General features: G+C 35.8%; 4 protein-coding genes across 9 annotated transcripts; 2 read left to right on the top strand and 2 right to left on the bottom strand.

Moving 5' to 3' along the window:
* The first annotated feature begins 870 nt into the window (after positions 1 to 870).
* Positions 871 to 5,382, top strand: LOC107227953 (acyl-coenzyme A thioesterase 9, mitochondrial). 4 transcript variants are annotated; one of them, XM_015669281.2, is made up of 10 exons: positions 957 to 1,229; positions 1,508 to 1,573; positions 2,030 to 2,124; positions 2,235 to 2,480; positions 2,571 to 2,686; positions 2,766 to 2,988; positions 3,072 to 3,295; positions 4,017 to 4,169; positions 4,276 to 4,426; positions 4,528 to 5,382. In XM_015669281.2, exons 2-10 carry the CDS (start codon positions 1,524 to 1,526, stop codon positions 4,593 to 4,595), a joined length of 1,326 nt encoding a protein of 441 aa, XP_015524767.1. In that variant the 5' UTR covers positions 957 to 1,229; positions 1,508 to 1,523; the 3' UTR covers positions 4,596 to 5,382. The 4 variants fall into 4 exon arrangements, with proteins under 4 accessions (XP_046589192.1, XP_046589193.1, XP_046589191.1 ...); XM_046733236.1 differs by lacking the exon at positions 957 to 1,229 and adding an exon at positions 871 to 936 and having other exon boundaries at positions 4,276 to 5,382; XM_046733237.1 differs by having other exon boundaries at positions 955 to 1,165; positions 4,276 to 5,382.
* A 58-nt stretch (positions 5,383 to 5,440) lies between these two features.
* On the bottom strand, positions 5,441 to 7,027 carry LOC107227916. The gene is made up of 6 exons (XM_015669198.2): positions 6,871 to 7,027; positions 6,247 to 6,322; positions 6,077 to 6,165; positions 5,807 to 5,909; positions 5,654 to 5,718; positions 5,441 to 5,579 (listed from the first exon to the last, which is right to left on the bottom strand). The coding sequence occupies exons 1-6, from the start codon at positions 6,928 to 6,930 to the stop codon at positions 5,562 to 5,564; spliced, it is 411 nt and encodes a 136-aa protein (XP_015524684.1). The 5' UTR covers positions 6,931 to 7,027; the 3' UTR covers positions 5,441 to 5,561.
* Positions 7,028 to 8,017: 990 nt separating this feature from the next.
* Positions 8,018 to 10,988, bottom strand: LOC107227918 (nucleolar protein 8). Of its 2 annotated transcripts, none has more exons than XM_046733234.1 (8): positions 10,496 to 10,988; positions 10,228 to 10,401; positions 9,754 to 10,010; positions 9,505 to 9,681; positions 9,224 to 9,429; positions 8,564 to 8,820; positions 8,287 to 8,478; positions 8,018 to 8,166 (listed from the first exon to the last, which is right to left on the bottom strand). In XM_046733234.1, the coding sequence occupies exons 1-8, from the start codon at positions 10,683 to 10,685 to the stop codon at positions 8,018 to 8,020; spliced, it is 1,602 nt and encodes a 533-aa protein (XP_046589190.1). In that variant the 5' UTR covers positions 10,686 to 10,988. The 2 variants fall into 2 exon arrangements, with proteins under 2 accessions (XP_046589190.1, XP_015524685.1); XM_015669199.2 differs by having other exon boundaries at positions 8,287 to 8,490; positions 10,496 to 10,982.
* Positions 10,989 to 11,794: 806 nt separating this feature from the next.
* LOC107227954 lies at positions 11,795 to 17,545 on the top strand. 2 transcript variants are annotated; one of them, XM_015669284.2, is made up of 7 exons: positions 11,795 to 12,461; positions 13,036 to 13,545; positions 14,309 to 14,759; positions 14,839 to 14,996; positions 15,617 to 15,784; positions 16,107 to 16,520; positions 17,226 to 17,545. In XM_015669284.2, the coding sequence occupies exons 2-7, from the start codon at positions 13,071 to 13,073 to the stop codon at positions 17,369 to 17,371; spliced, it is 1,812 nt and encodes a 603-aa protein (XP_015524770.1). In that variant the 5' UTR covers positions 11,795 to 12,461; positions 13,036 to 13,070; the 3' UTR covers positions 17,372 to 17,545. The 2 variants fall into 2 exon arrangements, with proteins under 2 accessions (XP_015524770.1, XP_046588420.1); XM_046732464.1 differs by lacking the exon at positions 11,795 to 12,461 and adding an exon at positions 12,561 to 12,960.
* The last annotated feature ends 5,700 nt before the right edge of the window (positions 17,546 to 23,245 follow it).

Here is a 23,245-nt window from a genome sequence, read left to right as displayed (position 1 = left end):
AATATACTACTGGAGGTAGCCAGTCATGCCGTCAACCTCGCGAAAACTGTGGCCGTAGTCATGCAAGAGCGAGATATATATCCCCGGGTTACCCTGGACACTCCGTCTCTCTTACTCTGCATTTGATTGGCTAAGAGAAAACGTATCGGTCAACCAGGTTGTAGGGCGAGAGAGACAGGTTGTCCAAGGCATAAGTGCTTCATCTCACTCGTCCGCCACACTTTCTGTACACGCAAGGCTGTCTAGTAGTATATGCTCTAATTCAGGTCAGTACCATCAGACGATTTTCAACTGGAAAAGTGTCCGCCACAAAGCAGCAAATAGTGGTTCAATAAGCCACCAGAATAGCGCTGATAAACAATAAGGATTCAACCTGAGTGGGCCGTTATAGATGAAGTGAGATATGTCAAAGGGAAGTAGCAACGTATGTATAGAAGTAATTGCAATAAGTAAATTAGATGATGAAAGTACCCTAAATGCATGGTTAACTGCCAACATAGTGAAATAAAAATATACTCAATATAACTTAAAAACTAGCCACCAAACGTTATTGATACCCAATCCTGAATTACAAATTTTTTAATGATAGTTATAAAAATGGAACAAATAACTTTATTTAAGTTGAAAACGTCATTTAATAGGTTTTTTGAAAATAGCGCCTTGACAAAGCGGATATCTATCTTTCTCCGTTTAATTCTACCCTGCTTTAACCATTCTTGTACTTTCTTTCAAATGTATCCTTTGCGACAGCAGCGCTATCTCATAGTCCGTCTTACCTCTGCCCACCATACTCGTCCCTCGCTGCCGGTAGTAAAATAGAAAAGAACTTAGCTATAACATTCTGTTGGAGTCTAGTTCTTAGGAATTCTAGGGTCTCGAAAGTACGATTGTCTGCCACGCAGCGCATAGGAAAACGTTGGAATTACCTGTAGCAAGGTAACTCGATTCCTAACTCAATACAAGTTGTACCAGCCAATAGAGCGTGTTGAAGATTTTACTGCAGTTAAATCTCGGTTTCAGATGAAGTATCAGTATACAAAGCTCCGTTTTTCGCTCTCTAAGGGCGAAAAACCGGTTTTGGCAATTGACAGCTATCAGTTGCGTCATGGAACGAAATACATGTCATTACTTAGTTTAGATCTATGACAGAGAATACCTGGTAAAAGTCAGTATTCTTGTTTTGCCGTAGTATTTTGTTTGACTCGAGGTTCAACCTACATATTTCATAAGTACGCATTCACATTCATATATTTTGTATTGTATAACATATAATGTCAGCTAATGCACATGTATGCACATTCTTTATACTAATTTGATTGAAATTACCCCAAAAAAAGAATCGTTCCCCAGACACACATGAATTAATTCTGAACTTCTGCTCATGACATTTCTGTAAATTGTGTACAACGTTACTTGTTTTTAAGATGCTGATATAGTCAAGCTGAGCAGAATTCAAATTTAAATAGATTGGCAATAAAAGGGTTAATCGGGTTATTATTGTTTGCAGAGTTACTTGAACCATCATGGCGTTAAGTGTATTGTTGAAAAATACTCTCCGTCAACCATTATTATTGTAAGTATATTTAGGCTGATATTGTTCTGAAATCTTTTTTATTCCTTCTCCTACATCTTTAATCGTACTGAACTCGAAATATGAATGGCTTAACACTTTTCCCCATATGTATAGTATAGTTGCAAACAATAGAATATATATATATATACTTCAAATACTCCCGTCATTTGTCAAAAGCGATGAGGCTCTGCACCAATCTGTCACATTTCCTTTTTTATCACTGAGAATTATGAATTCGCAATTTTATAACCCTTGCACTGAAAAATAAATATAATATGGATAGTAGCAACTTACAAAATTAGATTCCACAAGAGTTTTTTCAATATATTTAGAGTATTTTAATGTGGAAAAAAAATGTAAAGCACATTTCGTACGGCTTATGCGATAGATGTTCAGAAATTTAGTGTCGTGTTTAGTAACGATCCAATACTACAATCCACTTTTCTTACCTTGTAGAAGGAAAACACTGACAAGTTTTCACCGGTTCTTATTAGAGGAAAGGAAAACAGACATTAGTGGACATGAGGCGATCGATGGAACGATGTCAGATGGTTAGTACAATGTGAAGTCGATATCTACGTTAGTTCACTGTTTGAAGACGTACCCTGTACTACTCATCAAATTTTTCTCAGTTTCGCGAAGTGATTACTTTTTATTCCAGTGAGAAAGAATCTCATGAAACTGATGGGAATAAAAGTTGGCTATTCACCATTGCAACCATCGCGTGAACACTTGCTGAAACTTTTACCAGCGTCGCAGGATGAACTACCGCCACGATCAATGCAAGACAGTTTTTCAGCTGCTATTTTACCATTGAGTTCTGATCTAGTATTGCAAGAAAAGTATGTTGCATTTTTGGGGAGTGTTCGATTAGGGAGGCTCATGGAAGATATGGACCTGTTTGCAGGTAATCTCTTCGCCAATGCCTTCTGATTCCTGCTCCAGGCAAATTAGGAATCATTCATCAAACCTCTTTATGCTAAGATTGTGTTTTTAGTTTGGATTGCCAGCAAGCACTTGCTAAATCCAAAGATGAAAGAAGGGGATATTCTACCTCATGTATTGGTCACTGCTCTAGTAGACAAAGTTGACTTTACAGACTATATTCCTAAGGTATCCTGATACTTTTTCCCTTGATAATATTGACTTCCAAAGTCTGTGTAATTTATACTTTATCATTGATTAATGATAGGCAACTGGAGACATTCGACTTTCTGGTCACGTTTCATGGGTAGGCAATTCAACGATAGAAGTTGTAGTCTGGCTGGAGCAAAAGGATCAAAATAGTTGGCACAAATTGACTCGAGCCTTATTTTTAATGGCTGCAAGAAATTCTCTAAACACACGTTCAGCGTTTGTCAACAAATTGGTCCCCGCGTCTGAGCATGAAATGCAAATACTCCAAGGTGGTGAAGGTATTATCAAAGAACAGAAGTAGAGATATGATGTGATTAGGTATTAGGATTAATCGTTAATGGACATGTTGTCATAACAATAGCAAGGAAAAGACGAAGACAAGAAGTTCAAACGCAGTCATTGATAAAAATGGTCCCTACAGTTGAGGAACAACAAATTATTCACGATGTTTTCATCAAAACGATAGATGTAAAACATTATTTGAGCAGTAGACGAACTTTACCTCCAGGCTCAGTTTGGATGGAATCTTCGGAAATAAGCAATTTGATTTACAGTCACCCAGAAGATAGAAATTATCACAACAAGGTACTCAATTCCTTTCTAATATGCTGGAATCATTAAATTCCGGAAACGCTATTTGGTGCACATTACATACTCAAGGTACTAACCTGGAAAACCTGTAAATGTCATGGCATCCAGAAAGGTCATGGAAAACCTGAAATTTAAAGGGAATTTGAATCGTGGTCACGAAAAAAACAAGTTTTTTATACTCGAATTAAAATAAATTTTTGATACGAAAAACTGATTCCTATTCAAAGAGACGAAGAACCAAAGAGGAAAACATAAAAATTTTATTTGAATGTAGGGATGCTTAAGTATCCGAACGAATTAGGACACCTACTAATTAAGTTGTGGTAAATTATGTGCGAAAATTTTCGTTTTGCGACCTGGCAAACTTGGAAATATCATGCAATTTATTTTGAAAAAATTAATAGCAACCTTCATACTGCGCCAACTGTCATGGCCGTCGTATTTAATTTAAGAACCAGTTTTTTTTTCACATATTTCACTTTTGACCGACTCAGACTCACAAAATAAGTATTCAATAGCTTGCGCAAAGTTTTATGTGCCGGGGTATTTACAAAATTTGCCCTTAAACGATCAGCTGATTGCCTAATTCGGCGCCATATTGAACAATCCAAACATGCACGTATCGAGGATTCCAATAATCATTGCACATTGAATCAGTTCGATTCTTTACTATCAAGATAATTAAAATATCGAGTAACCTGATGATATCTGTCAGGTATTTGGAGGATTTCTAATGCGACATGCGCTCGAACTTAGTTGGTCATCAGCATTGTTTTTCGGCAAACAAAGGCCACGACTGATGCACATCAGTGACATTGTCTTTCATCAGCCTGTCGACGTCAGTTCTATCATCAAAATGTTTTCTAACGTAAGTATAATCTTCGAAACAAAATAATCGATACCCTAATATCTTGAACATTCTAGACATTGAACTGATTTTCGCATTATTTTCCGTATCGTACGTTATTTTGCAGGTCGTATATACTGAGCACAACCTGATGCAGATAGCTGTATATGCCGAGGTTTATTCACCCGATAACGACGCAGTTGTTACCACAAACGAGTTTCATTACACGTATCAGATAAATGATAAATGTAAAGTTGTCCTTCCAAGAACTTACCACGGTAAGTTTCAAACGATTAATCGATATTCCTTTTTGGATCTTCTTCTGTACGTCAAAAGGAATAAACTCATAATATTTATTAAATTTACTATCATTTTCCAGAGGCAATGCAATATTTGAATGGCCGGCGAAACTTCCAACGTGTAATGGGACTATCACGGGAAAAATAGAGATAAAATGTGTCGCATTGACCGCAAAATTTGAATTTTAACTATAAATTTAATTTTGACTTGACGAAAACGTATTGATGTGAAACAGCGTAACTCCTTGTCAATTTTTGAGATCGTAATCAGCGTTGAAAGTGCAATAAATGATTCGAAAATGGCGTTCGATCAATCAAATTATAGTCTTCAAAATCGATTCTTAATTTCTCATTCTTCGTCAAATCGATAAATATAATTACGATTTTTATCTTAATATACCTCATCTCAGATTTTCAGACACTTTGTGTCATTGCTGCTATTAATACTTAACCCTCTGTACTTACATGTACGTACTTATGTAATATTAACGTATACATTATATATATATATATATATATATATATAAGTATATAACAAGATCAAAAACTATAGTATATACAAATATACTAATAATTATTTATTATAATCATTATATATTTATATTTATAAATACGATGTACTATAGTGCTTATTACTGTTCACAAATATTACGTTTATAATATTTATTACCTTAAATGAATTCTTTTGTAATTATCTAACTTGATTGTGAATTTGTTGAGCGAATTTTAGTCAAGTATTTGAAAATTTCCCATGTTTAAATAAATTTTATTAAACGTTATTTTAAATTAACTCACATTTGTGAAATTCTTATAACGAGGTTCATCAGTGAAATGTGCAGTTTCACATACACTGGAAACCCCGAACATCGCAAATTTTTCCGCATTTTGCCGTACTAATGTGGTTCGAATACATGATTCATTGCCGAGAATAAAGAGTATTCGTTTAAAAATTATCCGTGTTCCTGACGCGCAAATATAAATGAAGACATAAACTTGAAATTTCAGATATTTATTTGACATAAAGTAATAGAACAATATTCTCGAGAACTCATCGTAGATTATTCAACAGCTGTACGATCTAGTTTCTATACCTACGAAAACGAATATGTTTCTCCTATACGAGAAAGTATTCCTGAAATGAAAATAGAATGTTTTATAAAGCGAAATTTGATTTTGCTATTAAAAATAACTGCGTCTCATACGCACCACTGGATTTGAGTTGTACAAGCAAGTGTTCAGATTATAAGCAGTGTCGCAGCTGTCCATTCCGGCTTTAAAAAAATAAGTAAAAGAAATCGAATTTTATTGTAGTAATTTACAGATGTCAAGGTTTGTGATTAAATGTCGTACTATACGTACTTGTACCGCGACAATCGTTGATCATTTTAGTGCCAGTTTCCTTAATATCTGGTGAAAGCATCCTGATCATTCCGTCGTAATCTACTTCGCTGGATTCTGATATCTGAAATAGAATACCAAGAATCTTAGCAATTCGAACCAACTACCGAAAAATCCGTCGACCGAATTTTGGCATCAGCAAACATTAGCCGACACACTTTTTGCTTCGATGGTCACTGATTTCTTTTTTTTACGAAGGCTATAACTCTAGAAGAAAATGAAAATTCCTACCAAATCTAATTTTGCCAACAAGCATTTCAGATAGCACTTGAACTCCGGTTGGTCAGAGAATTCTCCGTTTTGTCCCTTAGTAATCACAGCTGTAACATATAGTGATATTATTATCATCAAGTTGAAAAGATACAGCGTTGTTTCTGACTAGCGAAATAGGAGACTTTTACCTTCTGGAACTTTTGTCTCGGAGGCGCACTCTCTGTGCAAGCCTTTCGTAAGCACAGCCAAAGCCTTAGGAACTGCCTGATGTCAACGAATATTTTGTATTTAGGATCAATTCAGTAGTGCAATAGATGATTATAATTTATTTTAACAGTTATAGAAATGAGAGTAAACCATAAGAGATTCAGTTTTTAAACCGACAATGCCGCGTGAAGCGAGTGAATTTCATAGACAAGCTAAATTCTCCGTTTTTAAAATTCAATTGATTGTAAGGTGATATTTCAAATTTCAATTACTCGGGCCATCATTTTTTTTTGGCGCAAAGTTAACCGCTTGGCAGCTGCCGAGGGCCGACAGTGATTTTTCAGCCGACTTGAAGTCTGATATGGCTAAAACACAGTCATGTTGATTTTTATGATTTGAATCCGTCTGGCAATTATTAAAAAGATTTACAAAATGTCTCGATTTCGGCGGGAGAAACTATAGCGAATAATTCAATCTCAATTTTTTCTTGATTACAAATCTAAATTCCGAGGTTGAATAGCGACGGCACTGCATTTCTGGATAAAATCAGATCATTTCTTTTGCAATTCGACAACTGCAAGGAATAAACAGTGTGAAAAACTTACTTTGCCGTTGATCGCAGTTGCCAATGAGGCTAAAATAATTATGTAAGCGAAGTTTTTCATCGTATCAACTTGAAACGACTGGTGTATACCTGTTTTGAGAAGTGTTGCTTTAGAAGCTATGAGGACTGAAACATCGATCTTTTATATATAAGGATGCTCAGATTCTCCAGTTGTGCATGAAAAGTAAAATGAAATTTTGATAAATGATCGAGATCACGCACAGTTATTAAATATTCAAATCTTTTGATCTTTGCCCTCGCGATTTGCTGCGCTTTGCTACTTCCTTTCATGCGTCACGTTCGCGTGCATCGGTGAACCAGGAAAACTGGGAATAGGATTAGCGGCATTAGCGGCAATATATGTCCCGAGAAAACCTGTCCCAACCGTTAATTATTTTACAAACATAATTTTCCTTGTCACCGTGTTTTTACCGGAGAATAATCACAAGTCTGGATTTTTTCAGCAAGAGTTATACAAGTGTAACTGACAGCAAAATAATACATCAATCACCCTAAATTTAAAACCTTGTAATTATTCCCTAGTTTCAATAACACTCCCTCGATCTCATATTTCATTTAAAAGTCGTTACCGCGTTCTCGGCTACTCTGTTGCTTCGAGGATGGCGGCGCGACACGAACATACTTTGTGATTATTAAATAATTGGTTCCATTATCGATATGAATTTCGTTCTACTGAGCATATAATGCAAACAGTTCGCGATAACATTCAATTGTAGAATTGAATTTAAACATAGCTCGAAATTTGTGACGGGGTTTGAGATAATCCTATATTAATTTGATCACATATTTTAATTGAAAATTAAAGGTTTCTATCGCGTATTTTATGTGACACTCATTTAAAGTCAGAAAATGGAGGTCTAATATTTTGCACGGTATTGCCTGTGCCTTGATGCTTATTAAATCCACCTCAAATGATCAGGTGTTTGCCCAATCTGACTGAAACATAGCTTAGAACGCTTGGTTTCTTTTGAAACTCACAAATCCACAGAGAATATCTCTGAATACCTCGACGAATTTTTCTCTATAGAATCTGAAGTCATAATTTTCATCAATAACAACATTCAATTTTGTTAGTACATAAATTTTTATTTCTATTTTGTTTATATTTTACACATCAAACGTAACAATTACGACTTGTTAATCTTTTTTTTCTTCCACGTAACTTTTTTCCGGAGATTATTTTGAATCTTTGATCGTACGATCTGTTTTAGTTCTCTTCGAAGAGTTGAAAAGTCAGTATTTTTTTCAGCTTGTTTACCGAAAAATTTTTGTGCATCTGAAAGAAATGGAAGCTGATACATTCTCTAGTTACATGAATATTGTCAATCAACATCACTGTCAAAAGGAACATAGATTTTCAATAACCCCTCGATGTTTCATGAAGAGTTTTACTCACCCTCAAAGCGAATATCATTGTCGTTAAAAAATAATCTATCGTTCCAATTGCTTTTCGCTTCACTTTTCTCAATGCTTTTATTGTTAATTTCATCCTCATAATTTTCGCCTTCGTCAGCCGACGAATCATACTTGAATGGATTTTTCGTGCTAAAGTTGAACCTGTGTTCCCGTTCTTCGTATATTTCTTCATCTATAGGATCGTCTGAAGATGAAAGGAGTTCTAAATTCTAGTCTCAACACAAATGAATCTCATTCCGAGGAGTTTACCCACGCACCTGTGCCTGATTTTGCTGCGCGGAAAGTTTTCAGCAAGCTAAACTGTTCATCTTGCTTCAGTGTGTTCGCAAAATTTTCAGACACATTATAAAAAGTGTCTTTAGACAATTCAGGATGTTTCTGTTGGTCGTCAACATTCTCAGTCAGAACTTTGTCCGCTTTGTTCATTTTCTTGGGATTACGACTTTTTACAATTGGAGTTTTACACTCAGCATGCTCATTTTTCATTGGATCATATCTGATCATACCCTTCTTTCTAAAATATTTAAGTAATTTCAGTTTTAGAGATTCTGGCTACCCATAAATGATTGCGGATACTATTGGGATTCAAAGTGTGGCTGTTGCTGAGCAAAATGGCGAGTGAAATGGTGATCAGCTGTTTGTGTAAGCTTAATCATATGAAATATAAATGGAACGAAAACTACTTTCAAACGGTTAGACTGTTCTTTTTTGCGCCAAGTTGATCAAAAATAAAATATAGGTTAATCAAGTGCATCTTACAAAATTTGGATCTTAATAGTTGATATACTAGTGAAAATATTCATCTGAATAATTTAAATTTATTCAGTTTCGATTTTTCTGAAAGCTCAATTCATATGAAATCTGTATCACAGTTTCGGGAGATGCTTGAATGCAGATGTTGACACCAATTTTCGTACCTTTTATCAGCAGTCTCATCAATTCTTGAACTTCTCATGGGTTTCCCTAGAACACTTTGCAAAATATCTAATTGCCAGTCTCTTTCTCCATTAAGCCCAGACAAAGAATCTGCGTTGTTTACTTCAACATTATCCTCAACCTCAACAAAACGATCATCTAGAGTAAATCGTTTATCATTTCCATAATTTTGTTGCAGGGTTTGAAGCTGAAAAATTTTGTAAAAACATAGTGATGCACAGTATATATAAACTTATCATAATTATTTTCATGCCTGTCAAACCTTTTTGTTGATATTTTTCGAAATTTTGAATTCACCGTTTTCCAAAATTTCACCATCTCCTTCATCCTCATCATCATCGTTGAATAAACGTTTCTTTTTTTTCTGTTCTACACTGGTTTCATTCAAACTTTCCAAATCGTCAGAAAAAAATTTTCTTGTAGCAACTGACTTTTGATCCTATTAAAATTTTTAATTAGTAGCTGTTAGCCAAAGCAGATTAAACCAATACTGATTCAGATTATTAATTACCACAGAATTCAGTGCTTGTCGAATAAGATTTTCCTTAATTTTGAAAGCCTTTTTTTTTTCTTCTAGGGATTTTAAACGTTTTTCATCTGATACGTTTATTTTTTTCTGTACTACAAATTCGTGTTGCATGATTGCTTTTGGTTGACTATCTACAACTTTTTCTGGAATATATTTGTGAGTGATGTCAAAGTTGGAAACTTCCTGATCATCAATATTGAAGAACTTTCTGCTGGGGCGACGGACAACCTCTGGCTTTACTATATCAATATTATTAATACGGATTACGAGATGTCAAATCTGTCTCTTGAGGTTTAATTTAACATCTGTATGATTTTTGGTGTTTATTTGTCACGAATAATAATACTATATATTCCCACAATAAATTAGGCAACTTGATAAGAATATAGAATAGGGCTACAAATATTTGTATCTATTCGAGAAGTTAAACTAGATAATAGTGAATGATGGACTTACCTAATGGCACGATGTTAATAGGTTCAATAACATGTTTCGGAACCTGAATATTTTCTGGTAAAGCCATTTTGCTGGACTCCCTTTCTCTCTGTAATCGAGCTAAAAAGCTCTCTTTGGCCATTTCCATGCGAATTTGGCAACCGTCGATAGTGAGATTTTTGAGGTCTTGAAAACCTATGACAAATTCATCATATTTCATCGTGCGTTTCATGTCAGTATATGGTGCAAAGTATTGTACATGTAATAATGTACAGGAAAATATACGCACAATCATTCAACTTTCTATCGGAAGTAACGATATTGACAAAAGCAAATTTTCCATTGTTTCCTAAAGCATTGGCCTTTTCTTTTATCTCAATGTTTGTAACGGCTCCATAATTTTTGAACCGTTCCTCTATAACATTTTTAGTCACACTTGAGGAAAGATTCCTCAAATACAGTCGATGATTCTTATCCATTTTCCTTTGACTTGTCTCGTCTTATTTAACTTATATTTGAAAATTATTAATCAGTATTAACGAATCTTGTTCACACATTAACAAGCTACTAGACCTAACAGCATTGCCGTCAACCAGCATATATGGACGGGTCTGATCGAGATCTCGTTGATTCGGGTAAGGTTAGTGAATGCACGTGGTGTGCGCTAAGACCATGGAGACTAGAGCTAAGACCTCGGTGAAACGATAAAATGCTGTAGTCACGGACTAGCTGCAGCAGTGAAATCCCGATTTCAAATATTGTGGCATGGGACTACGGCTTATTAATAAGAGGTAGTCCGACTGCCCCATACTCCCTGTGTCGAGCTCTGGATTATTATGTCTCAGTACGACGGAAATCCGCCAGGGACCTCATGCGTCAGTGAAGACACGGTCTTACATACAGGTCTTGCAAGCAACTGAAATTTGAGTGGTGGGGGTAACCGCGTTATTGTCCAGATTTTTTTTTGCTACTACTGGCCACTACGCAGCGCTGTTAGTTATTCATAGCATATGAGTGACATTCAACGTAAGGTTATCTGTGTATGAGTATAAAAAAGATTGGTTAGGGTTCCGCCAAATAATAATAATAAGCTTATGAATAACTCGTAGCGCCGCTCTTGTGGTCACAAGTTGTACTTTTGTTTCGAACGTGAACTGACAACCCCTCACCACGTTCGTTGCAAGACCTATATGTAAGACCGTGGCACTGACAAACGCCGTATCGCGCCGGCAAGTCCGTTGCGTCATAGACAAAAAGAAGCACAGTACGGCAAACGTAGGTAGGAATCTTGCTTAAGGAGGTATACATCTGTATGCATGTTTCTCTCTGATGCAGAGAGGATCTGATGCATGGTGCCTGCCCTCTGATACATATATGCCTCTGACGATACTCTTTACGAACACGCGGTGTTTTGTTTTGTTTAGTTTCTGCATGCAGAGGGGGCGGGATGTTGAATGAGCGTAAGGAAAGTATATGTGGGGAATTTCTCCTGAAATGCAGAACGCGATTGGCGGCCTCGAACGAAAGATTGCTTCGGTATAAGAGTCAGGTGGATAGGGGGCCAATGAAAGTAAACGCTTGAGCCGAAATAGCCATGGTTTAAACTTGCGTGGAGATCAAGCATAACTATTATTATGGAGCTCTGAACCTATCCTAACGGGAACGCGCCGCCTACAACCGCTACATGGCAACTCTGGCGTCGTCTAGCATATCAGTCTTCGCACTTTACCAAACGTGAGATGCCATAATATCGGCGACCAACAAATCTTACGTAAACTTTGGCAGCAGGCGGGCAGGCGATGATTTTTAACGTACTCGTATATAAATTCATCGACCTTGAATGCAACCGACGCCATCTAAAGCTCCGCATATAGTTTACAATTATATACGTGATTCGTGTGTGTTTTGTGTTCTATAGACTAGCGGGCGCATGTGTGCGTGTGTATTTTTTTCTTTCCCATCATTTTCTCGTGTAGTGTGAAATAATAATTATGATACTTCTTCATCGCACCAAAACGGATTATAATCGTCCTTCCCGCGAAACAACGCCGACCGCATAGTCTACAAGTGTTAATATGATTCAAGTGTGCTGGACGGTTTTGGGCTGTGTCAAACAATAATAGTAACCGCTCATCATCAGCACCGCTAATTTATAATGATAATAACTGTATTATAATGGAGAGTTGTATGCAAACACGAACGTAAAGACTATAGATAACGAGAAAAGCGGCCGTTACTGCTGTGCTGACAGCACGGTAAGCAAACTCTGCAGCCTTTAAGATTCCCGGATGTCGGCAAGAGGCGCTATTTCCTTCTGTTATGCACAGTTAACTCCATTTTCTCAGCCCCATGTTTATATTTACGGCACAAGCTTGACTCTCCGCCGCTTCTGCATTCTGTTACATTAACATCTATCAACCAATCCGTTAATCTAGCACCCGTATATCAAACCCCGCTATGCGACACGCTCTTCACTATCTTTACCACATTGCACAATCGGCGTCAAACGTCTTTTTTTCTATTAAACTTTCTCCATGCCCGGAATCTTAGATTCAACTCACTTCAACACTCTCAAGAGATGCATAGAAAAATCGAATTTCTTCAAAATAAGCCGTTGCTGCATTCATTTTTTTAAATTGCCACTACCATACCAAAACAAAATATCGTTATTATTATAAACTTTACAATTTAGGTCTTTAAAGCAACGATAAAACGCATATTTCATACTCATTGTGTGTCCAATTTTGAAACATTGTAAGTCATCCGTTATAATAAGGCAACTCGTCGTTATCATGGAATAAAACATGATAAAGTTATATTTTTGCACAGTGTTACAGGAGAACGTATAAAGTGCAATAGAAAAGATGAGTGCTTCGGCAGTAAAATCCTCGATGCAAGGAGCGTCAATGCAGGCAACGCCATCGTCGACACATTCCATCATCCCAATGAACATGATGGCGCAAAAAGTGGTAACCGGTACCAACACAGGGTCTGAGGCGAATCTGGTAAAGCCGCTGCCAACCGCCACGCTAAGCTATGCAAACCTGCAGCCACCACCAAGCCAGCCACTGAGCTTGGTTCAGGATCACAAACCTTTGCCTCAACCGACTCTGCCTCTTCGCATAAGTGAAAAGGAACAGGCAGACGCAGAAAAGACTATCCTGAATGGCACAGAGCCACAGAAATCTGTAATTTCTGAAGAGAGTGACTCTGTCAAAAAACAAAGTGAAGCGAACCAGCAAAACAATAATCTGAACACCGAAAATGCACCGCAGTCTACGCCACAACCGTGTCCAGACCCTATTCCTGAATCTGCGGTAACGTCCAGCGACATGCCAAGTGCGTAGATCAAGAGCTTTGTTTTCTTTACCGTTTGCATTGGAGTAACAGAAAATCGAGAATGAATCAGCTGAACCATCTGAGTCGAAAGTTTAAAACTAAAATCTATGTGAACAAATTTCCAGCTATTTTATTTACGCCAATAATAATCAACATAAATGAAACAACTATTATGCAATGAAATTGATTCAAGAAAATTCAAATAACTCAAGCTGAAGAATCAACCATTTGAGAAAACGTTTTGTAACAAAAAAACGTTCAAAATGATGAAATTTTTAGTAATTTGCTCAGAGTTCAGATTTCCAGGGATTGACGAAAAAAAAGTTCTACAAATAGTTATCTTCGATCTAGATCAAAATAAATTTCTATTGATACAGTATAACACATGGTCATCAGCAATTAGATTTGTATGTTACAACTTTATTATAACATAAGATTTCTTGATTGATTTTGAGGCAACATGTAGAGATCTGGTCAGTGAACAAACTAAGCCCAAAAATATTCAAATCGGATAAAAAACACCAAAGTATAATTATTTTGAACAAACTGATTACAATATTTCTACTGAAATTTTGATATCCTAGCTTATGTTAGTTGAATCCATTCAGAATTATTTGTGTAACATATAAGGTATATTGTTTTAATCATGTTCACCACCATTGGTGCAAATAACATTGCTGCAGTTTTTTTTTTTGCTTTTCCTAAGTTTTTATTCAGATAGTTCTACCAATTCATCTTTAAAAACTCAATTGCCTTATTTCAGGTGAACAAGAGAGTCCACTGGTTAAGGTTGAAGAGACGAAGACGAGTTTGCGGAATGGTTCGAAAGAGCTCGAAGACACGCCAAGTAGTAACACACCTGTACAATCAAAAACAACCGTCGAAGGTGGCACAGAAACCCATCAGCGGTCGAGTAGCGTAGTTCCACCACAAGGTTCTAAGGCAACGCCAGAACTTCCAGTCATTACGCACAGCCCACCAAAGGCAGATTTGCAACTTGAGACACTGCACAGAAATAGGAAAAGAAAACCTCGGGAACTTAAAGACCTCAATAGTTCTGCGCTAGCCTCGGATGCTCATGGAAAACCTAAGAGAAATCGCATCAGAACTCAGCCTTATCAAAGTCCACTACCAGAATTGGCCCTGATCGTTAAAACGCTCAACAAATCTCCTAGTTCGAAAGCTGCAGACGACAAACTTATTGTGTTTTATAAGTAAGTTGATGCATTCACGACGTTATAATACTTTGGTAAAGAATAATGATAGTAACTTGAGTTTGTTTTTGTGTTTCAGAAATGAATTTCTGGCTGTTAGAAATGCCGAAGGTAGCTTCTATGTTTGTCAAGCGATGCAAAATATCTATAAATCGAGCCGGCGGATTCGCATTCGTTGGTTATCGCAAGACAAAAATAACGGAGAGATTTACTCTCCAGATTTTTATGATTTTACAGGTAATGCAACATTTGATTTTCTTCTTTTCAGAGATAATCTCAGTATTTCACTATACTCACTATAAAAAACGAAAAGTGAAACGGTCGATGACTTTACTGAAAATTAAAGCATGATACTTTCATTAAGAATATTGGATGGCCAGCTGAAAGATGAATCAGTCTAAGCGTATATTAGAATCGCATCAAAAACATCAGAGAGTTCCCTCATTTTGAATGTTCTAATTATAAAACCTTTTCTGAAATTGTTGATATATTGGATTGTGTTATTTAAATCCACTCAGACTTCTGTCACGTCACATGCTTAAAACGAAACTGTAACATCTGGAAAAAAGAATTCTTATGAACACTGTTCAAATTAAAGTATAAATGGTACTACCTGAGGTTTTATGGCAGTTTTGAAAAAACGAGAACTAATGAGTTGTTACAGTTTGATTTCGGGTGTGTGACATGATAGGGATTGTTCACTATCAATAGCTAAATGTCACTGCTGGAGATTTTGTTAAACTACTTTTACTCTTTTCCCAATTTTCGATTCAAATAATACAATGATCCATCGCAAATCATTCTAATAGCAGGTTCTAATCTGTTTCAAACATAACATGTCTTATATTGTGTTGCAGAATTCGATTGTATATTAACAAACCTGAATTTGAATAAAGTAGATAAGAATAAATATCAATTAACTAAAATGGAACTATTACGAACGGAGAACATATTGAAGCGAGCCATAGATGTTGAGGCCGGTCTTTCCGAGAAGCCCAGAGTCACAGAGGAACACCCAGATGGATGTGAGTTAACATTTGAGATAATCACCTCAGTAATCTGTAAAAAAACAATCACTGAAAACAGTAATATTACTCAGTCACTTCACTCCTCCTTTGCCGAGCATAGAATAGTCAACCCCCCAGGCCTGATTGTGTTTAAGATTCTTCTGTCAGTGGTCAGAGAATCCTAAATCATGGTCTAATCCACTTTTGATACCGAAATAACATTTCAGGAAAATTTTTCACTCCTAACTATGAATGTAGCAATGGGTTAATTAACTGGTGTGTAACTGGAATAGTGGTTTTAATATGACATTGAACTTTAAATGTGCAATTTTTATTTCAGTGGATCTGTCTCTCTTCAGAGACGAATCGCAGCTAAAAACAACGAAAAAAGGAAGCAAATTAAAACGTCGAACAAAGTATTCATCCAAAGCTGAGTCTACAGATACCGAAGATAATCCCGAAGATGAAGAAGACGAAAAAGTGCCTGCAAAACAGCCCATAGCAGCGAAAAAATTAACGGTCCCAAAAGTGGCGGCGGTTGCTAAAACGATTAGTAAAGGAGGGTCAAACAACAGAGCGGAGCGCGCGGCAACTCGCAGTTCGCGAACCGCATTACCAACGACCATTGCGACCGCCGCCTTAAGTGCCAATAAAAAGAGACTTGATGACAAAAAACCAGAAACAAAAAAAATTGCAGCTAAATCCGAAATTAATAACTTGAATACGTTGCCTAGGAAGCAGCCCAAGTCCTGCAGTAAGTTCAAAGATATTGATAATAATTATTATATTGGGGTATTCCATATCAAAAATCAATTTTTTCCTTCACGTTTTTCAATTTGGTTGAAATTTGTTTAGATGATGATGCATCTCTAAAATCTTGTATTTGTTTAAAAAAATTTTTATGAAATTACCATTAAGTTACAAGTGTGGTGCAAAATTTTTCAAAGTACTGCTTGTTTCAAATTTTCAAATAGACTTATCGCCTAAAAAATTGTCAGCAAAATTGAACATGGTGAAGGTAAAAATTGCAGAGTGGCTACTCATCTGGGAAACCTGGAAAACCTGAGATGTCAGAAAATTTTAATCGTGGTCACGGAAAAAAATAAAAATATATGTTTATTTAAATTAATTCTTTTTTAAAGAGACAAAGAGACTGAGAGAAAGATATAATGTGTTTCAATCAAACGTAGGAGTAGTAAAATATCTGAACGAAATAGTCAATTGAAAATGTCATGGAAAAACTGCATTTTGGGTCCTGAGAATTCCAGAAATGTCATGAAATTTATTTTAGAAATAATTGTGGCCACCCTGAATTGGTTCATTGGGCATGGAATGTCCAAATACATACATTCCATGAAGTTTAAAGTGAGGTTTAGAAAAAAAAAAATATTCACATCGAGTCATATTGCTGAAATTTAGGTAATGGTAAATAATTTCTCACAACTTTCTCTATTTGCAGCTACAGCTTCAAACGTTGCTGGGACCATATCTTCGTTGAATACATTGGGCCGTCCGAAACGTGCCGGATCCAGTACTATTGGCATCGCATCGGCGTCGACTACTAGTGAACCATCGGCACGCAAGAAGCCGCGTAGTCGAGCATAAAAGTAGGTTTAACAATACATCACCCATTTAATTTTATTACTATTATACATAATACACAGTTTATAGTTTATATATAAATATAGACGATACACATGCAAGATAACATGTCTATAAATTTATTCTATTAGCTTTGGAGGTATGCGTAATAGATACGAGCAATTTGAACACTGAGATCAGGTATTCTGAGAACTAGAAAACGAGCGAATTAGCAAATAGATCTAGAAGTAAATATCAGACATGCAAAAATACTCTGGATACATGATATTGAATGTGCATCGTCCATAAAATATTAGATACATTATTCAGATTGGACAAAAAAAATTTATGTAATACGTAAGAATTTAGTACTAAAATATAATATACATATTATATAAGTTTACTGGTGTGTAATTGAAGAAAAAAAAAACTAAAAAAAAAACAAAAAAAAAACAAACAAACAAAAACACTTGTGTAACAATCTATTTTTGATGTTGTGTGAATCTATAAATAATTGGTTGGGTATAAAGAAACATTTCTACCACCAGCGCATGGTTATAAACTATAATGTACAAATAAACGTGTTTGGACTATGCATGTTATGTATAAAAAAAACTACAGTTATACAACGTTTGGATACCTACAAAGAGACATGACCGAGTAACCGGAGCATATGAGCTAAATTAAGCCCGTTCAAATATTAGTACATCAATCTTGCTTACTGCACCATTTTTTATTGCATGATTATCGTTAATTCTCACTACATGAATGAAATTTTAAATGCGCCAGAAAAACGTAACTCCACTGTCATTATTATCATTACTGTTACTATTATTATTATTATTATTTTGACTATTATTGTTGTTATTATTACTTTAGTTTGTTGCATAACCTAATATGGATGTGCAGATGAATAAATGCTGCGTATATATTATCTACCGAAAACAATGCGACACATCAGAAAAATTATATACATACACTATGCATACATATAATATTACCGCACATTATAAATATACATACATACATATGCATATATATATGTGCGTGCGTGTGTGTGTGTGATAAAAAAAAGTTAATAATAAATACAGGAAATTTATTTGCACAGTAAACATATTTTTATATATAAATTCTGAACAGAATTCCTGGTATATGTATAATGTATATACACATATATACATATATTATATGAATGAAATTCAAATCGTAGTTTGTAAGCATATTATAATTACTTCATATATAGGGGTGTTTTTTGGGTGTGGTGATTATTATTATTTTTAACTCCTATGAAATGGGATGACAAATTTGTCGGTCTTATACATTGCGTTTTATCAAATATTACTTGTAGAAAAACCTTAATTGATTGCGTATTAGAAAGAATCATTCTGCGAAATCCAAGTATTGAATATTTACAGAGTAACTAAAACGGAAATTCAAAAATTATGTTATAATATTGTAATTTCAATTATCTCTAACATATAAACACGAATTGTAAATAATAGAATAAATAAAAGTAAGCTATGTAAACTGTATGGCAAAAAACGCAATAGCGTGTATAATTCAAATACTGCAATTTTCTGAAGACACTAACTTTACAAAAAATAAAGTATCATACAATCAGCTTTGATGCGTCTGTAATTTCGTAAAACGTTTCAAATTTTTGTATAAACAAGACAAAAATTTTATCCACATACATGCAATTACACCCATATATACACATACATATATAGTGTTTAGTAATGAAACATGGAATGAATGTTGTATAGTAGGTAATAATTTATCAAAATTACACCGAAATATTGAAGTCAAGTATATGTATTACATATAATTATTACCTTTTGTAAGGCTTGCTAAATAAAATAAGTAAAAATATTCAAAAAATATTGAAAAAAAGTAATATATCAAATTACTAAAACGGATTTGATTTGTAAACAGCCAAACATTTGTGTTATTTGAACAAAACGCATTATGATATGATCTACACAATCAATTGTATGGTGAAGTTATTCATTATTTACACCAATTTTTTATCACAGTTGACATTTAGCCAATCGTTTCACTATAATATGTATTTTATTTAGCCAAAACTATTTACTGAATTTCATAGAAGCGGAAAACAACGAAGAGATGCAAAATTTGCTAAATCTATGTTAAACGCGCGACTTGTGACAGTGTATTGGAGAAACTCCTGATACTGGTATTAAATTCACACAGCATCAATAGTTTACTAGACAAAGAGGAAAAAATTTATTCGTAATGTGACAAACAAGCCCGCAAGTCGAGAATTTAAAATCCCAATTCTGTATCGCATAACGTAGAGTTCTGCAGCTCAAGATTGGATTTCAGGGGAGAAAGAAATTAGAAAATGTTTAAACTATAAATGAATTAATTAGGCTAGTATATACATATAGTTGGGTGAGATAAATATAAGAACGAAACATTCTGTATAAAAATTATAATGTTTATTCGTTAAAATTTTTATTACGAAATAACATAGAGATACGATCTCGGATTATTATAGTTTCAATGCCAAAATTAAACACCACAAAATGAAACAAAGTTCTCATCAACATTTTCTCATATGTATACCCCATACTTCTAAACAAATTTCAAGCCACTGATATACAAGTATTGATCAGATGAGGGATTAATTAATTGCTAGCTACGCTCGGTGTGAGAAAGTGTACTTGCACGACTTGCACCGAAGATGAATCGCCCTTCAATTTTTTTGTATAACTTACGAACAAAAAACTCAGTGAGTAAGACGTAATTTCGATATCTTAATTGTTTTTATATTCGTTTCCTAGCTTCGTTCAAACTCAAATTCTCCGTACTCACGAGTAATTTTAAAATTAGTTCCTATATACTTCATCGGCAACATAAGCGTCCTGTTCAGCATCGCTTCGTTGGGTAACGATAGGTAAGGACTGTCAATCTCATTTACCGACGCTGGTACGAAATTTTATAAAACACCGGCAAGCCGGTCATTGCCGAAAACTGCAATATCGCTCAGCCCGTTCACCCCTCCATAGCTTGGCCGGGCGCGAAACTGACAACAGCGCCGAATTGGCCGTATTTGCCCCAACCAATGGGCATTTTCCCCTGTCTACGCCAATGACTCAGCTAATCATAAGATTCCGTGGCTACGCCATAGCACAAAATAAACCAATCGATTTAAATCACCCCACGGAGAATCACTCTATCGCTAGGGACCGTAAACAACGGTTTACTCAGTCGTTGACTGAAGAATATAAAAACAGTTGCCCTGCACGAACACTTTTCGAAAAACAATCCGTCTCTACCCAACGTCGATACTTCACTTGCGACTAGCTGAAACAGCGTTACGATTCTATGCCTACGAAAATTCAAGATCGAGAGAGCAAATGAAAAGTTGTTGGAATAATTATGAACATTAATGTTATAGAATACATGGTGGAGCAGGGGGACCAAGAGGACGAAGGTGGTCGGTGGTAGTCGGAGGTGGTTGGACGTATTCGGAAATGGTAGGAGGTGTTTGGAGGTGGTTGGAAGTGATCGGCGGTTGTCGAGGAGGACGAGGACGACGAGGACGACGAGGATGACGCAGGGTGGGGGCGAAGGAGGAGGACGTCGACGAGGTAAACGAAGAGGACGAAGGTGGCCGGTGGTGGGAGGAGGTGGTTGACCATCGTTGGAGGTGCTTGGCGGTTGTTGCGGTGGTTGTTGGTGGACGCAGTTACCCGTCTACTCCCGGGGATGATCGAGGTGATCGATATTTGTAAGTCGCAGTCGACAAGTAGTCTTACGTACTCACTTTGTATGGACTCAATCTGAAGCTTCCATACCGACACTACTTTGGCTGCTACGAATGTCGGTGCGAGCTCGTTAGGTAGAGTCGATAGAGCAAAACCCTCCTATGCTCCTTGGCCCACCGGGCTCACTTGCCTGCCGAAAACTGGTCACAAAAATTTACCCAGGGGTATTCGTCTTTATGTTCTTCCATCGTTCTTCAGTCAACGACTCAGTATATCTCAATTTGTTGTAACAACTTATAGCGCAAAATTTAACCTTTCCTTTTCTTGCACCGGAAGAAGGCATTTTCCGATTACGAATATTTGTTTTTTCTGCAAATGATTAGTATGAATTTAGCCTTCAAACCATCAATATAATACAATATAATTAATGAAATCGTTTGCGGTTCTTCTGTACATGATTGCAGTGCTGTTAAAATTGTTTCACGGTTAACCGATTTTTTTTTAAAGAAAATAATAAAAAAGTCTAAATGTATCTAGCCGACAATCATATATAAAGTTCGATATTTTCAAAAAATTCTGTTACATATCGATAGAGAATTATTCGTAGGGTAATATTTGATTGCTGCAATTGTTGATATTTTACGGGATGGTATTTTATGTTTTCATTATGTCTCTGTTATACGTAGGCCGAACTTATTCTAACCTTTGGGCTGCGACAGCCACCTTCCGCGTTACGGATACACCGTGCCCATTATGGTCATTATTATGCGCAGCTCAAAGGTTAGAATAAGTTCGGCCACGTTAGACAGGGGCATAATCGGAACCATACATACCATCACGTACGAAAAACGCGGCAGGTAGCGGACGACCAATAATGACGTCATAAGCCCAATTTTAATGCAATTTTATAATTTTAATAAATCAGGAGAAGAGGTTAACTATCAAACAATTGCAACAATAAATTATTGCCCTACAAACGATTCTCTATCGTTATGTGACGGAATTTATTAAAAATATTGAACTATGTATGTAATTGTCGGCTATAGATACAAGTAGAATTTTTTTTTATTTTCTGAAGAAAATCCGTTCACTATCAAACAATTCCAACTGCATTACGATCATCTACAGACGAACTGCAAACGATATCATTAATTATATTATATTATATTATCGTGATGGTTTGTCGGCTAAACTCATATTAATGGAAAAATGGTGAAAGTCACCACTAGACCGCTCGTCAACGTTGGCGTTGGCTGAAGAGTCAATAACGTTGGTGCAAGTCCCATTGATAGGGACAAATTTGGCCACTCGTGGCGCTGCTCATACTCGCGCTCGGCCCTACCTGTCCGGATGTGTTTCAGGTTCTTCCACCAACAGGCGTAAATCCTTAAATCTTCGTCTTATCCACTCACGGTACCCGGAAACTATTTACGAAAAATTATCGAATATTACACATGATTGTAATAACGGTGTAGTTAATTTCAATTGCAGAAAAAAAAAAAAAACTGTTGTGATCTCATCAGAATTATTGTTGCAGCATGATCATCTTCCGAACATTGAAGTTTTCTCAAAAGTAATTATCCGATATTTGAAAGATGCATAAATGTAAGCTGTTTCCGTATGCGTTGAGATTTCTCTGTTTGCGTACAAGCCGATGAAAGTTGGAGGTGAAACTATGAAGTACATACGTATGTAGTTTGACAAGATTAAGGGAGTACAAACCTTTCTGACTTACCGACAAGTTGTTTTTCATACTTCTATCTCAGTCTGACCAATGAAATCAAACATTGGACTGTAGCCTAATTTTTATCTCTGACGGAAAGAAAAAAGTCGGAAATATGTCTGTTGAACCTGACAACAAGACTTTCCTGGTGAGAATTATTTTTAGAATCATTCAAAAATTTCTGCGAATTTCTCAGCTCAGAAAAAAAATCTCTTGCAAATTTAGCAGAAAATTAATTTCGGAAGATTTATTTATATATTTATAGATTTAGATCTCTAGAAATTAATCAGAAACAGGTAGAAATAAGAAACCTTGAAGTTTTCATATTTTCAGTACCAAATGTATCGAATTTGAGTATCTTCCAAGAACTCTAGAATTTCATGAAATTCCTTAAGAGTTTTCGAAATAATTCAAACTTATCCAGAAGTAAAAAACATTTCC

The sequence above is a fragment of the Neodiprion lecontei genome, chromosome 2, assembly GCF_021901455.1.
Source record: "Neodiprion lecontei isolate iyNeoLeco1 chromosome 2, iyNeoLeco1.1, whole genome shotgun sequence".
Taxonomy (NCBI): domain Eukaryota; kingdom Metazoa; phylum Arthropoda; class Insecta; order Hymenoptera; family Diprionidae; genus Neodiprion; species Neodiprion lecontei.
Note: the sequence above shows the minus strand (reverse complement) of the source record. Positions and strands in the feature narration are given on the sequence as shown.

What these genes read in the sequence shown, in the direction of transcription:
- LOC107227953 (XM_046733236.1), top strand. Translation starts at nt 1,524, where the DNA reads ATGGCGTTAAGTGTATTGTTGAAAAATACTCTCCGTCAACCATTATTA. An exon ending in CGATGGAACGATGTCAGATG is followed by an intron (nt 2,125 to 2,234) that starts GTTAGTACAATG and finishes TTTTTATTCCAG; the next exon opens with TGAGAAAGAATCTCATGAAA. An exon ending in AGATATGGACCTGTTTGCAG is followed by an intron (nt 2,481 to 2,570) that starts GTAATCTCTTCG and finishes TTGTGTTTTTAG; the next exon opens with TTTGGATTGCCAGCAAGCAC.
- LOC107227916 (XM_015669198.2), bottom strand. Translation starts at nt 6,930, where the DNA reads ATGAAAAACTTCGCTTACATAATTATTTTAGCCTCATTGGCAACTGCG. An exon ending in CAACTGCGATCAACGGCAAA is followed by an intron (nt 6,323 to 6,870) that starts GTAAGTTTTTCA and finishes CGTTGACATCAG; the next exon opens with GCAGTTCCTAAGGCTTTGGC. An exon ending in CAACGATTGTCGCGGTACAA is followed by an intron (nt 5,719 to 5,806) that starts GTACGTATAGTA and finishes ATTTTTTTAAAG; the next exon opens with CCGGAATGGACAGCTGCGAC.
- LOC107227918 (XM_015669199.2), bottom strand. Translation starts at nt 10,685, where the DNA reads ATGGATAAGAATCATCGACTGTATTTGAGGAATCTTTCCTCAAGTGTG. An exon ending in CGATAGAAAGTTGAATGATT is followed by an intron (nt 10,402 to 10,495) that starts GTGCGTATATTT and finishes AATTTGTCATAG; the next exon opens with GTTTTCAAGACCTCAAAAAT. An exon ending in CGCAGCAAAATCAGGCACAG is followed by an intron (nt 8,491 to 8,563) that starts GTGCGTGGGTAA and finishes TTTCATCTTCAG; the next exon opens with ACGATCCTATAGATGAAGAA.
- LOC107227954 (XM_015669284.2), top strand. Translation starts at nt 13,071, where the DNA reads ATGAGTGCTTCGGCAGTAAAATCCTCGATGCAAGGAGCGTCAATGCAG. An exon ending in AACGTCCAGCGACATGCCAA is followed by an intron (nt 13,546 to 14,308) that starts GTGCGTAGATCA and finishes GCCTTATTTCAG; the next exon opens with GTGAACAAGAGAGTCCACTG. An exon ending in AGATTTTTATGATTTTACAG is followed by an intron (nt 14,997 to 15,616) that starts GTAATGCAACAT and finishes ATTGTGTTGCAG; the next exon opens with AATTCGATTGTATATTAACA.